The sequence below is a fragment of the Berghia stephanieae genome, chromosome 5 (genome assembly GCF_034508935.2).
Source record: "Berghia stephanieae isolate SIO BIC M18660-M18661 chromosome 5, UCSD_Bste_1.3, whole genome shotgun sequence".
Classification (NCBI taxonomy): domain Eukaryota; kingdom Metazoa; phylum Mollusca; class Gastropoda; order Nudibranchia; family Aeolidiidae; genus Berghia; species Berghia stephanieae.
The window spans coordinates 73,385,111-73,400,638 of record NC_088364.1 but is presented as its reverse complement, the minus strand read 5'-3'; the positions used below and the strand labels follow the sequence as shown (position 1 = coordinate 73,400,638).

Here is a 15,528-nt window from a genome sequence, read left to right as displayed (position 1 = left end):
ATGCTGATAACATCCAGAAAGTACCAAACAGAGAGTTATGGCTCTGTCATGGTGTGGGGAGGGATTGTAGCTGGACGCAAACCGCCCATGGTTCGAATTGAAGGAAAAATGTGTGGTCAAGAATACATAGCTCAAATTCTTGGAACAACCTGTGTTCCTTTTATTAACAATTACATCAATAAATGGGGCGGTATTCGTACGTGATAACGCCTCGCCTCATAGAGCACTTGTTACTAAACTGATTTTTACAAGAGTATCGTATTGATACAATGAATTGGTCAGCGGTTAGTCCTGACCTAAACTCAATTGGATTCAATAGTCTGATGTCACGTCGCCCATCAACGGCGGCCATAGTGCTTCTAAACAAAGAAAATCGGTACTTTTTATTCTTCATGCTGGCTAGAAATTTTCATATGCCTTGTGTTATCAGAATGTGTAAAAGTCAAAACATGATAAGATTTATAATGTTTGTTTTTTTTTACTCTGGATACGCTTTTATGCTCGTCGGAGAAATATTTCATAAGGGCGTCCGCCATTGTTCCGATAGTTTAGAGCCAGTGTTACTAAGTTATCATGCGTCATTAGGAAGGAAGTGACGTTACGAATGTTGAAGAGTATTGAGCACGTATGGAGACTTATCAAATACAATAAGAAGCACATGGAATCCCCAAAGGTCGCCGGATCGTTGTTCCAGCTACAAACAAATCTGTGGAAAGAAATGAGCGAAGATTACGTGTCCAATTTTTAAAAAAAATAATTGAGCTTTTATATAGCGTAATATCTACCAAATGTGCTCGAAACGCTTTACAAGGGCTCCCTGGTCAACAGCAACATTTAACATGTAGGACGGGACATGACGCCTGTAAGGCGATATTACAATTTTTCGGACAAAGACGACGCTGTTGACGGCCAGGTACTCATTTTAAACCTGAGTACGGTGAGAGAATGTGAGTAAAGAGCCTTTTCCAAGGACTCAACTATGCGCCGAGCTCGAGGCTCGAACCCATGATCTTCCGATCCGAAAGCGAGTGTCATACCAATAGACCACATAGCCGCACAACTTGACTGCTTCAGTGGTGAAACGTATACAAATATTGAAGAACGCATAGGGTGGGTACACAAAGTACTAACACCAACATTGTTGCGATGCCCTAAAAATTAACCCCGTTTTTTTTAAGGCACTGTAATTTTTGTCATTCTATTTTTTGGGGGATTTTTTTGGTAATTATTTTCATTGTAAAGGATATTTTCATAAATCTAGAAGTGCCTAAATGAGTCAATTTCTTTCTGTCGCTCTCACTCCCTCTCTCTCTCACTCTCTCTCTCTCTCTCTCTCTCCCCTCTCTCTCTCTCACTCTCTCTCTCACTCTCTCTCTCACTCTCTCTCTCACACACACACACACACACACATACATTCTCTCTCACTCACTCGCATTCTCTCTCTCTCTCTCTCTCTCTCTCTCTCTCACACACACAAACACACATACATTCTCTCTCACTCACTCGCATTCTCTCTCTCTCTCTTTCTCTCTCTCTCTCTCTCTCTCTCACACACACACACACATACACATACATTCTCTCTCACTCACTCGCATTCTCTCTCTCTCTCTCTCTCTCTCACACACACACACACACACATTCTCTCTCACTCACTCGCATTCTCTCTCTCTCTCTTTCTCTCTCTCTCTCTCTCACTCTCTCTCTCACACACACACACACACACACATACATTCTCTCTCACTCACTCGCATTCTCTCTCTCTCTCTCTCTCTCTCTCTCTCTCTCTCTCTCTCTCTCTCTCTCTCTCTCTCTCTTTGTTTTTTTTCTTTCTTTCTCTCTGGCGAGGTGGCCAAGCGGTTTGGCATACCTCCGGAGGAGTGGCTTCGAACTTCCAAAGAGATTGGAACCAGTATTTTGACACCACACTAATTTTTCCTTATTGTGTTTACTTTGCAATAAAGTAGGCATAACTTTTCTTTGGGCGGCACAGTGATCTTGTGTCATGACAATCTGCTTCTAATCTGCTGGTCCCTGGTTTGAGTCTCAGTGTCGAGACGCACCGTTAAGTTATTGGAAAATGCTCTTAACTCACATTCTTTCGTCATACTTCGGTATATAATACCTGGCTGGTAACACCGTTGTCTCTGGCGAAATAATTATGATATTAATATAGGACTGTGTATAGCTTTATCACAATGATTTACCTGTTCCTTTTTGTTTGGGACCCCTTGTATAGTGCTTTTGAGCTAATTTCGCTGATACTGCACTATATATATATATAAATCACACCGTTTTTCTTCATACCAAAATGAGAAAAATAGGTTTTTCCATCTTACAGCAGATTCTGCCGGATGTCATGAAATCATAATTGTCATTGCAATTGGATTCAATAGTCTGACGTCACGTTGCCCAGCAACGGCGAGCAGCCTGGTTCTAAAAAAAGAAAATCGGTACTTTTTATTCTCCATGCTGGCTAGAACTTTTCATATGTCACGTGATCAGAATGTATAAAAGTCAAAACATGATCATATTTATAATGTTTTTCTCCTCTGGGTACACATTTATGCTCGTCGGAGAAATATTGCATAAGGGCGTCCGCCATTGTTCCCATAGTTAAGAACCAGTTACTAAGTTACCATGCGTCATTACGAGGGAAGCGACGTCATGACTGTTGAAGCGTATTGAAACATTCACCTTCCGGGTACATCTTTATTTAGCAATGACTATCCCGCACAAATCTTTGGGCCTCTGTTTCGCTCACAAGTGCCCGAATTCGCGTCAAAATATGGGACGAAGCCGCTTCGTATATGCTATTTTAAGAAATTAATTATGACGCTGTTTATCGATGAATATGACTGAAAGTTGGCACACAGTTAGAAAAAAGTTCATTTAGATTATGTCAAGCGACAAAACTTGCGCGATTACCAGAAGACCGTTAAAAATAGATTTTTTTTCTTTGGAGTAAAATATTTCTAAAACTACCGGGTGTGGAGGTTTTGTCGCTGACAAGGTAATACATGAACATTTCTTCTTTTTGGTTGTAAAATGTCATATGAATATGACGAGTACTTTTCCCGTATTTTACAAAAAACCATCCTAATTTGTTTCAATCTTTTAATCTATTTATTACGCAAGATACAACCAAAGGTCGAAAAAAATGCAAAAAAAGCGTCCCATATTTATTTCCTCTTTGCGGGTCATCCAAATAAATGACACCTTTGAAACTGCATAACTTGTTTATTTATGAATGGATTTTCAAAATTCAAAAACATTTTTACTCAGTGGAGATAGGGCTTTGATTTTAGACAAAATTTTTCCTCAAAAAGAGAAAAAAAACATTTTTCATAGTCCTTGCTACTTTATTACAATTGTAATTAACCATTTTTGACTTCCCAGAGAAAATACGACCTTTTTTTTGAAACCATGTACGGCACACATGGCCGCAAACACATCACTGTACGAGACGTTGGTTTTGTCGTGTTTACCCTGAACAGTTTCAGTGGTCTCCTGGCGTTCCTCGCCTTGGTTTTGATCTTTCAAAGTGCCAGGTAAGTGTTTCTGAATTCATATATAAAGATATTCTTTGACTTAATCTCTCCTTTTCCTCAACTGGAAAATAATAATATAATGGAAAAGGAGTCGATAGCTATTAGATAGCTATAAAACTGTATGCTGTTGTGAGTGGAATTTCATTTTTTTTAAATTTATATCAATGAACAGATGCAAAATCTTCCAAATTCTAGGTTAAACAAGTAATTCACTATGTAAAATGAGTAAAAATGAACGGTGAAGGGTGTCATAAAGGAATATAAAATCATATTTTATCACTAACGAGTTTTTAATATCGCCAAGCAATATAACGAGGAGCTCCCAACAATCCAAGCCCCTTTTATGTCGTGAAAAATAACGAAATGACAATGTGTAAAACTTTTGTAATAATACGGGTGTCAGAAAAATAAATCAACTGTGACCCATCGTCTCAAAACGGTATTATGTCGGAACGAACCATATGCTTAAAAGCCGAATGAAATGTTAAACTGGTCAAAAAGTATAAATTGGCATTAGCACCCCAAAATATAGAATCCATTTTCCTCAATAAAACATACAAGCTCAACACAAGTCTGATATTTCTGGCTATAAATTCAATTTTCAACATCTTAACCATCCCGACTTAATACCGTTTTGAGGCAAAGGGTCACAAATGTAACGGTTTTGCTGCGTTAACTTTTTTTATCCACATTTTTATAGTGATAGCAATGGTGGCCCTTCTATCATTTTTGGGGATACTAAATGGTGTGAGTTGGAATACAGAGATACAGGGACAACCAACAGCTTGTTTTGCGTCTAAAATTGAGACGTTTCATAAAATACATTTATTATTTCTTCCATGGATTAATATCATAAAATTTATTCCACTCGTCTTCATCAAAATCCTCGCACAGTGCTTCGCTTTGATCTATAATATGTTTTATAAGACGTATGAGACATATAAATATGGTATGACAATGCACACATAATATCCAGTAAGTGTGTGTTTTTGTTTGTGTATGTATGTGTGTGTATGTGTATGAGTGTGTATGTATGTCTATGTGTGTGTATGTGTATGTGTGTATGTCTATGTGTGTGTATGTGTGTATGTATGTGTGTATGTATGTATGTGTGTGTGTGTGTGTGTGTGTGTGATTTACGGTAAGTGAAAAAGTAAAAGGTATGTTGAGAATGAGGATTAAAGCTGACGATATAGATGGTGATAATGAAAAAGAGAACATGGACACGAGAGTAGATGAAGCGGGGTTCAAATCCTACTCTCACTCAACGACGTTATGATTCCGACTTTTATTGGTTTCTTCATTTTTTTTTTCTTCTTTGTATCCACAAATATAATTTCAGAAAATTAAAAAGATTGAATATCATGCTTCAGTTGATGAGAAAGTCCCTTTTTGTGAGCGTCGGCCCTGCCATTTGCATTTTGATGATTGCAGCCCTTATATATCTTGTGTTCCACACAAAGTAAGTCACAGTTTAGAAGTAAAACCTTAAATCATTATAAGGTCCAAGGTTGTGTAATTTGCTACCACTAGAGATACGTTCTTCGTCTTCACTAGAGGAATTCAAGTGTTGATTGAAGACATTCTTATTCCGACAGGCTTTCTTTTGATTATGTGTATAATTAGCGTTGTTCGTGTACTGTGTTAGGGTTTAATCTATATTATGCACCCAGAGCCCTCTTGGTGAAGGGATGTTTGGCGTACTATAAATCTATACCATTATTATTATAAAATATTGAATTTGTTCTGTTACGAAACAACGAAGTTCAATATCCAAATAGTTTATAAATGAATAATCTTTTCAAAAATTTTCTTTTAAATAATTTTACAAAAGTGCCAATTATTTATGTAAAGTGAAAGATGTATTCAAGGATCAGAATGGCAAAATAAATACGATTGAAGATTCACTTCATCCGAAGAGAATTTTATCCATATATAATGACCTCCTTTTTACATAACTCATTTATAACTTCATCGAGTTCTCTCTATCATCATATAATTCGACGGAAACCGTTTGAACTCTTATCATTCACTTGTCATCAATAGTTTGACCATCCAGGTTATGGTTAGGTGAAATCAAGTCGAGCAAGACACATAATTAATTATTGGGAAGGAAGCGTGTCTGGAAAAGAGAAATACATTTAAGCGTGGTTGATGTTTTCAGTCAACGTCTTAAAAGTATTGAACAAAACTAAATTTAAAAGCTTCAAGTACAACTAGATACAAGATACTGAATACGGAAAAGTAGAAAACGGTAAGGGTTGCCTGAAGCCAATGATCGTAAAATACTAACGAAAGAGTGAAAATGGAAAGGCTTCGTATGGGAACAAAACAGACAATGGACAGTGCAACCACCATTGAGTACAGACGATACAAGTTATTTTTCATTATAATTTAATTTTTTTTTCCACGTTTATTTGTGTATTGATGTGCTGACGAAGGGTTTGTACCCGACACGTCCATTGTCTGTTTTGTTCCCATACGCAGCCTTTCCATTTTCACTCTTTCGTTAGTATGATACTTAATACGGCACGTTTCAGACTCAAAATTTTTTCATCAGCCAGTAACAAAAAAAATAATCTAAAATATTACCCTTTTGATTCATTTACTTGTCGGCTGGAGAATAGTTCAGTATTAAGTGTAGCTATTTTATTTATTTTTTTGAAATAGTTATATTCATTTTTGTTCAATACTTGTTACAGTCTGATATATATATATATATATATATATATATATATATATATATATATATATATATATATATATATATATATATATATATGTATACAATATATATATAGCCTCTTCCACTTTGACTCGAGTCATCGAAATTAATTATCTGGTTGTATTACAAGATCTAAATTATTTCTCTGCCATGTCTTAATAATTTTAATCCTTTAACATCAGGATTCGAAACGACTTTGACGCAAACAAATAATAATTTCTCTCAATACGTATCTGAACAATCAACCACAGATCTAATCGTTTTTACCAAGAGAATAGTCATAGCGCTTCGTTGAAGATTTTTTTTTTAGGTTTGCGGTTATATTATTCAGATGAACGATCGGGTGAATTATCATCTCTTAGGGTTAGAGAAAAGTCGAACCCGGCCATAAACTTTGATGCACGAACCTTTACAATCTATCATACGAAAACAAATCGCTTTTTAAATTTGTTTCTGTTTTTGTTTTGTTTTTTATGTTTGTTGCTTTGGGGGATGTTTACCTTTTTATTTGGTCTCTCTTTTTTGTTTTGTTGTTGTTTTGTCTTTTTAGTTCGTCCTTTTGTTGTTGTTGTTGTTGCTGTTTTGTTTGTTTTTGTTTTTTTTTTCAGGTTTTTTCCTAAGTCTATTGTGTTGTTTTTGGAAGCTAAATTTTATATACTAACCTACTTCCCCTCGAAACTTATTACAAAAGGTTTTAAATACGAGACTACTTTTGAAAGCTCGGGTTACTTTTTAAGGTTTGGGGGGGGGGGGGGGCAATTTTGACAATTTCGTTTAATTTTTTTTTTCAAAATATATTAAAAGACTAAAAGAAAAAATATGTTTTGTCATTTATTTTATGACATTAACGAAATGGAGAGATGATTTATTTTTCTTATTCAACAGGGACTACGAAGCCTCAACATTTACTAATGCTTTGTCCACACTCGTAGAGTTTATGCTGGACCCCAGGCATGGGAATAAAGAATTCCTGAATAGGTTTGTGGCAGTGGCATTATGGTTTGTCTTCTTTATCATCATTACAAACGGGGTCTTGGTTGCCATCAATGACGAGTATTCCGTCCTTGTGCTGGACACCAAAACAAAGGAAGGTACGTGGAAATCAATAGAAATATCCAAGAGTAAAACCATAATATCGAGACATGAAACTATGCGGCTACTTCCTGTTGTTGGGCTTTCCGTGTCAAGTCGGTAAACTTAAATATCATTTGAGAATTGATGGAATGTGTTAGCTCTATCCTTACCATCCATTTTTAGAATTTGCCCCATGATCGTGGATAGCTCATACGTTTAGAGTCACGCTCTCACCGGCCAGGCGGAGTTGTCGTACCAGTAGGGTCGCGGGTTCAAACCCCCATCCCCGCCGCGAAAATGTTTTATTCTCTATTGTCTTCTGGCACTTTCCTAACTCACTTCATCTCTTGTTGTTACCAACATAAGTGCCTGCTCCACTCACTTTTCTGGTTGTTCTGGATGGTGGTTTTGGTGGTGTTATTGATATCGATGTCTGTTATCATTTACACCCAAGATGTCTGTTCTACCATACCACCATCCACCCCCCCCCCCAACTGTGCGGCTATGTGGTCTTGTGGTATGACACTCGCTTTCGGATCAGAAGGTCCGGGGTTCGAGCCTCGCTCGGCGCGTAGTCGAGTCCTTGGAAAAGGCTCTTCACTTACATTCTCTCACCGTACTCAGGTGTAATATGAATACCTGGCCGTTAACAGCGTTGCCTCTGTCGGAAAAAAAAATAGTAATATCGCCTAACATGCGTCGTTTCTCGTTCTACATGTTACGTGTTGTTGTTGGTCAAGGACCCCATGTACAGCGCTTTGAGCACGTTTAGTGGGTATTGCGCTATATAAGAGCTCAATGTTTTTTGTTTTTTTTTAAATCTTTTTTATGAGAAATGATATGTTTTCTTCTGTAACTCAGATTATTTCGATTATATGTACTTTTTACTAAATGATGTACACTTTGTAATCGTCTCAAACTAAAAAAGAACTTATTATAAATTATAAGTTTTGTAATTGGCTACAACAGTCATGACGTCGCTTCCCTCGTAATGACGCATAGTAACTTAGTAACTGTTTCTAAACTATCGGAACAATGGCGGACGCCCTTATGAAATATTTCTCCGACGAGCATAAAAGTGTATCAAGAGGAGAAAAACATATGTAAAGTTCAAGCCAGCATGAAGAATAAAAAGTACCAATTTTCTTTGTTTAGAACCAAGCTGCTCGTCTTTGCTGGGCGACGTGACATCAGACTATTGAATCCAATTGTGATTATTTAACTTTTAATTCAACCTATTCCATTTCCCATTTTAATCCCACCAAACAAATTTGACCCTTCGTCTCCAAACGGTATTAAGTCGATGTTTAAGATGCTGAAAATGGAATTTGTAGCCACAAATATCATGCTTAAATAATGTTTAAATGCTTTATAGAGGAGAAGGAATATCATATTTGACTGTGCTAAATACCAACGTTTCAAGTTTTTGACCAGTTTAACTATAATTTGATTTTTTAGCACCTGGGCCATCCCGACATAATACCGTTTTGAGACGAGGGGTCACAAATGTTCGACTTGGTGAGTCACAATTGTTTTCTTATAAAATTGTTATCAACTTGCAGTTTCTCTTACATATTTTTTTTATTTTTACAGAGCGGAGTAAAACTGTATTGAAGAATATAAAAGAGGCCCTGATTATTTTTGGGTTCCACATTTTTGAGGAGGATGTCCAGAAAGTGAAGGAGGAGGATTTGGAAGAGACGAGCAGAGAACAATGTAAAGTTGAACAACGTCTATTAAATAACTTATCCGAAGGCTGGTGATGGCATGATATTATAATAATGATTTCATCCACGATAGAGTTCAGGAATAAAACGAGTTTTTTTGTTTTGTTTTGTTTTTGTTTTTTTTTTTTGTTTTTTTTTTGTTCTTTTTTTGTTTTTTTGTTTTTTGTTTTTTTTTTTTGTTTTTTTTTTTGGGGGGGGGGGGGGGGTTACGTGGTTTGATAAAGAATGGACAACCCCAGTGGTGAACGTGCTTAAGCCAACATCCATCATTTTACACTCCAAAAATGTTAAACATAAGACTTAAAACTTTTTTTTTAACCACTTTTAAAACTCATATTGCTCATTTGGCGCCAGTAAACTTTTATTGAGTATGTCAATACGTCCCACCCCAATGTGTGAGAAGAGTCTTAAACCTGAGACTGGTCCTTTTGATTTTACCTTGGACTTGGAAAGACAAGGTTGGCCTAGTTTCAATTATTCAATATATATATATATATTTATGAACCTATGCATTCCACACGTTGTTTCGTTTCTTTACGAGTTTAATAAGAATTAAACAAAACATTGTTAACTTATGTTATTTCAATTTTGCAAAATAAATAAAACCTTAAATATCATATAGTTGTGTGTCATAATTCATTTCCAGGAAAATAAACTAAATAGAAATAATTAGAATGATGATAACCGGTGCCTTTTTAAAATGTACCACGGAGCATGCGCAATGAAAACTCAGTACAACACTGAAAAGAAAAGAATCTCGGTATCCGAGGAAACGCCTCTAAACAAGCGCTATCCTCGATTTATATGTACTTTAAAAATCCATAAGACTTTTTTTATTTATCAATATATTTTCATCAAAAATTGTCTGATGAGTATTTTAAGCAAATTCAGTCATATTTTTTATGTTATTAACAGAAGGACACCTAAATCGACATAAATGTATTAAACATCTTGCTCTCACATGAAAGATAGAAGGTAAAAAGAGTAAAGGTAGACCAAGAAAATCATATTTGAATAGTTCGAACAGCTGTGTGACAAAGAAAGAGAAGAGTAATATTAATTTTCTGAGGTTATCTGATCAGAGAGATGAATGGTGTACCATGATCACCGATGTCTGGCACAGACTTCGTACTTGAAGAAGAAGATTAACAGAAGAAATATTGGCAGAAATATTTTGTATTTATATCATAAAATTATATAACAAAATCAGATTTTTTTTTTCAAAAAAAAAAAATGTATTTTCCATATTTTTTGGTATCTCCATCTAATTTCTAAATTCGTGAATTTAAATGTTTTGAAGACCAAGTACTGAAAGATGACAGAGACTTGGAGATTTAAATGTTTAAAAATCAAGAAATTAGAGGGAAAAAATGGATTTTAAAATATAACTTTCAACTTTCTTCATCCTCCCTATCTGCCAGTGATTCAGTCATAGTCGATGAGTATTGCTACTCTCTCCATCCATTTTGTTAATATTGTTTCCAGTGGCCACGGTCTTGAGCCAGAGTTTTGAGGTTGTCAAGATCTTGTTGTGATTTTAGTACGGAGGGCACTGCACTATTTCTTAGTTCTTTGGGGATTAATTCCGCCTCGTCTGAATCCAGACTTTTCTGATATGTAGAGAGATCCATCACTAAATTCCGTGGTAATATGTATATATATGTGACCCTTCGCCTCAAAACGGTATTAAGTCGGGTTGGTTAAGATGTTGAAAATTTAATTTACAGCCAAAAATACCAGAATTGTGTTGAGTTTGTATGTTTTATTGAGGAGAATGGATGCCATATATATTTTAGGGTGCTAATGCCAACAATTTATATATTTTTGACCAGTTTAACATTTAATTTGGCTTTTAAGTATATGGTTCGTTTCGACATAATACCGATTTGAGACGATGAGTCACATATCATCTCTGCTTAAATGAATCTCTAAGCAGGATGTGCGAATAGAGCCAATAGTTTTAGACAATTTGAATCACGTGTAAAAGGTCCTTTGTGTATCAGTCATACAAAATCGGTCACTCTCCTTGTTGCACATAATTTTCAGGTTTGATAACCCAACGCATTTGGTTCAATATAATTTGAGAAAGGAATAAATGCAGTACGTGTATAAAAATATAATATGTTATGTTAGACCTATAACTTTTTCATGGAGTGAATAAAAAACAAAAGACTATTTTAATTAGGGAAGGGGGGGGGGAGGGGTGTCATGCAAGGGCCATATCATTTTTTACTAATTTGTTAAACATTGCTTCAATGACCAATTCGTACGCTATCCTGCTTTGTAAACAAACCAAGAGACGCTGAGCTAAGGGCCCGTTTTCATGAACGAGGATTAATTTAGCTATTTACTAGTCTAGTATTAGAAAATGGCTTGCTAGTCTTAAGCCTAAGCGGAGCAAGTGACTAAAAAACTCGGATTTCATGAACATTTTCTAGTCTCTTGGTTAGAAGTGGGCGTTGAAGGACGGTGACTAATTCAGCTGTTTTGTGAGGCAACATCACGCTCTCTAGTACATGATGACATGTAAGATAACCGCCTTCATAATCTCAACGCAAAATATTTCCAAAGAGGAAATTAGCAACACACCCGGTATAGATAATATTTCGTTCTTTTTCGAGTTTTAACTTACTTTTGTCATGATGAATCAAATCACGTGATATTGACTTTCAACTGCTTGACTACAATGGTGTCCATGGTCGACTGTCACTTCTATATTTAGGCCCATGAACGTTTCTTTGAAACTCAGACAAATTTTTTAAAAACAAACAACAAAACAAAAACCAAAAAACAAAACAAAAAAAAAACAAAAAAAAGCAAAAGTGTGTTCTGATTAATCACATTATTTCAGTCAGTTACAATGCCAGCAGAATTACTCTCCACTATGCTTTCTAATCATTTTATTTTGGATGTTCTTTGACACAAGCCCTTCATTTTGAGTCTCCTTTTGTTTGTTTTTTGTTTTTGTTTTTTTGTAGTTGTTGTTTTTGTTGGGTTTTTTTTTTTTGGGGGGGGGGGGTATTTTTAAAATTAGTATTTATTCACGAATATATGTACTTTCGACGATCTGCACTTATTCCATAGTTTCTTTTAAAGTCAGTGTCAATAGCAACAGAACACGTTTTTGCCTATGTCTTTCGTAACGGGCGTATTTTCCTTCCGAATCGGAGCCCTCAATCTAATAATAGCTATCTTGTCGACGTTATGATGTTTCCTTATAACTAGTCTCAGACAAAGACTTGAAGTCCTGCTTCAGCAAACGTCTAAACTAAAACTTGGCTAAACTTAGTCCGAATGTGCTGTTATTTTAGTCTAGGACTTGCTTTGTCAGCTCACATGAAATCCGATTTTTTTAAAGTTTCTTTACTCTCTCCTTACAGATCATTTTCAGTATTTTCCCAAAATGTCAGGCTTACCCTGCAGAAAAATTGATTTTTTAAACTCAAACAACCTCTCTACAAAACAACTTTGTGTTCTTATTAATTAAACAAAGATCATTGTGACGTACAAAGTAAATCTGAATAAGATGAAATTAAATGTATATTGGGTCGTAACAAATGTGACGATTTTGCTGTAGGTGGTAAGGAGATGGTTAACTAAAGTCAGAGACTAAGCGCTAGCCCGTATTCATGAAAACGGCCCCAGATGGTAGGTAATGATCTTGACTAAATCTCATGCTCCAAACATGACCCACCACCTCAACAGGTTAATATGACAGGAGTAAACAATGCATGGACCGTACCTGATTTGAATTCAAAACCAAAATGATTAATATCATATTTGTTTTTATCTATTTGAGTGTGATTTTTTAAAATGTCTTATTCTTTACAGTAATCGTATTTTTGATTGGTATAAAGTAAATGTCAAAAGCTATTGTAGCCAACATAAAATTCAAATTTATATATTTTTTTAAACTATTGGTTCAGACAGACGTAAGACGGGCTTGAGATTGTGGGCCATATATATATATATTATGTGGCGGGTTTGTGTGTTTTTATTGTGGGTTCGAGTCCAACCTACACCACAAACGCCTCAAGTTTAATCTAGGGATAATCAAGAATAGCCTTAGGGTCCCTTATGTATTAATAACAAGTGAGTCAAGACAATAGTAACGCCCAATACAATAATAACAATTATATACATAAAGTTTAATTAGATTGTTATAGGAAAAGATAGAAAGAATAAGTATTTATTTAACATCAGGAAGAATAGCTCTAATTGAGTGGATCTAATTTATTATCTATTTATCTATTGATTTATTTATTGATTTATTAATGATTGATTGATTTAATTAATTTTAATCATTTGTGTCCGTGGAAAATACATTTGAAAATGGTATAAGCCCGTTTGGCTTATCTTATACGGCCGGCTTGCTTGGTTGAGGCAAAGGTATCAGCTAGTTCCAGGGTTGGCTCCTGCTTCCAGGGTTTTCTGGACTTCACAACAGTGTGTTGTAGTTATGGGCTGACAGGAAGGTTCTGGTGTCGGCGATGACTGACATCAGGGATTTGGTACGGACTGGGTGCGAGGCACGGATGGGTGCTATCCACGGATCGGTGATAGCCAAAGACCTTCAACCGATAGAAGTTAAACTTTTGCAAGTTTGAAATTGGAGGGGTGGTTCTGCTTTCTTGGGATTCTTAGCGTGTGTGTGATTCAATTCAGAGATGAATGTGGTTTTGTAAAGTAAAGGCACGCCAAGGAGTCATGGGAATAGCCAATCAGCAAGAATGTTCCTATTTAGATAGCCAATGAAATTCAAATGATTTTGGTTAAGAACTATAGCGGGAAGATAGAACGTTAAGTGCAATTTTAGCTACTCTGAACGAGACGAGACCATCAGGGCATATGCACGTTGGAATCTTGTTTGGAAAGGGTAATTAGCAGGAGATATGCATACAATGGGCAGACAATTGGACAGGTGAATAAGCCCTAATCGGAAAGTGAGTAGTGAGATTTAGCGCCCCGTTATACAATGGGTTGAAGAGTGTATATTTACATAGGCTTAACTGTAGAATAGAACTGTCCATCTTCTAAGTGTTTAAACTCAATGTGTTAATTTCCCATTACAAATATATGTTGTCCACTAAATTTGAAGTGGTTTTGAATGAGACGCTGACGAATGATAAAGAAATCACACAGTGAATGAAAATAGTTCGTCACATTCTCCCGCCCATCTCCCTCTTGAAAAATCTCCTTGTGGAGGGATTAAAATTAAGTCTAGTTTAAAATCATCTGAGAAGTGTGGACAATATATTTATGCTGTTGTGACGTCATCGGATATCGGATGGTGACTTAAGAAGTCGGCTCCATGGTTATCAGTGCCTTTGATGAATTCCACATGGAACGAAAATTGCTGAAGTATGAGCGACCAACGCATGAGTTTAGCGTTTAATTGTTGTGCTGTGGCCAGAAATAGAAGGGGCTGATTGTCACATTGAACAGTGAAGTGACGTCCATAAAGGTATATTTGATATTTTTGTATGGCCCATACAAGGGCAAGACATTCCTGTTCCACTGTTGAGTATCTCTATTCCGCAGGCGATAATTTTCTACTTGCGTAAGCAACAGGATGAAGGACTGTGGGGTCATCGAGGTCAGGTTTAAGTAAGGTAGCGCCTATTCCAATTTGCTTGCGTCTGTCCTCAGAATGAAAGGTTTGTTGGTCTCAGGTAAGCGCAGCACGGGTTGTGACGTTGGAGTCCTTTTAATAGTGCAGAAAGCGTTCTCGCAGTGTGGAGCGTTCCTGGTTTGTCCAACATTTTTATATTCAGGAGTTACGGTTCTTCTCTGATTTCGCTGCTTGGCAACATTATGATTCCTTATCTTGGCATCATTTTGGTTTATTATCTTGGTATCATGTTGATTCCATATCTTTGATACATTTGGATTCCGTTTCTTTGCCTCATTTTGATCCAGACTGTGTGAAACATTTTTGCTGCGTTTCCTGGTATCGTTCTGACTCCAATTCCGTGAAACCTTGTGAGTCCATTTACATGTATCATCTTGATTCCATCGCTTGAGATCATTTTTATTCCGTCTCTTTGTGCGTGAATAATGTCTCATGATGTTTTCGCCCGTGTATTGAACGGGAGTGTTTACAGTCCTAATCGAACCTAAATTTACTGGAGCTTTGTTTGTTTGATCTGGTTTCCATTGGCAGTCTTGACATGACTTTATATGGCTCTTGATGTCATCCGAAATACCAGGCCAGAAGTAGTGGGCTGAGATGCGCTCCGTTGTGGCTGCGATTCCCACGTGTCCTTTGAAAGGTATGTTGTGTCCCATGTCTATAATCTGTCGGCGATGCGTTGAGGGGACGACGCGCTGATGGCGTTTTTTGCCAGAGACTCTGTATAACAACTATTGTTGTATTATGAATTCTCCCTTTTTATTTTTGTCACTAGCTTCCGTCATTTTGACGAAGTAGCGTGAGAGAGTCGTGTCCTCGGTC

At 36.4% G+C, this 15,528-nt stretch overlaps 2 protein-coding genes across 2 annotated transcripts in view; both read left to right on the top strand.

Annotated features, from left to right (window-relative positions):
* The window catches only part of LOC144973580 (uncharacterized), a 149,821-nt gene extending 140,130 nt beyond the window's left edge, over window positions 1-9,691 (top strand). Inside the window, exons 40-43 of the mRNA XM_078916205.1 lie at window positions 3,397-3,548; window positions 4,891-5,010; window positions 7,159-7,364; window positions 8,941-9,691. Of these exons, the coding sequence (XP_078772331.1) occupies window positions 3,397-3,548; window positions 4,891-5,010; window positions 7,159-7,364; window positions 8,941-9,110 (648 nt within the window). The 3' untranslated portion in view covers window positions 9,111-9,691. The remainder of the gene's footprint in view (window positions 1-3,396; window positions 3,549-4,890; window positions 5,011-7,158; window positions 7,365-8,940) is intronic.
* Window positions 1-15,528, top strand: part of LOC144973588 (zinc metalloproteinase nas-6-like) — a 699,617-nt gene that overhangs the window by 609,022 nt on the left and 75,067 nt on the right. The gene's annotated exons all lie outside the window — the stretch shown is intronic.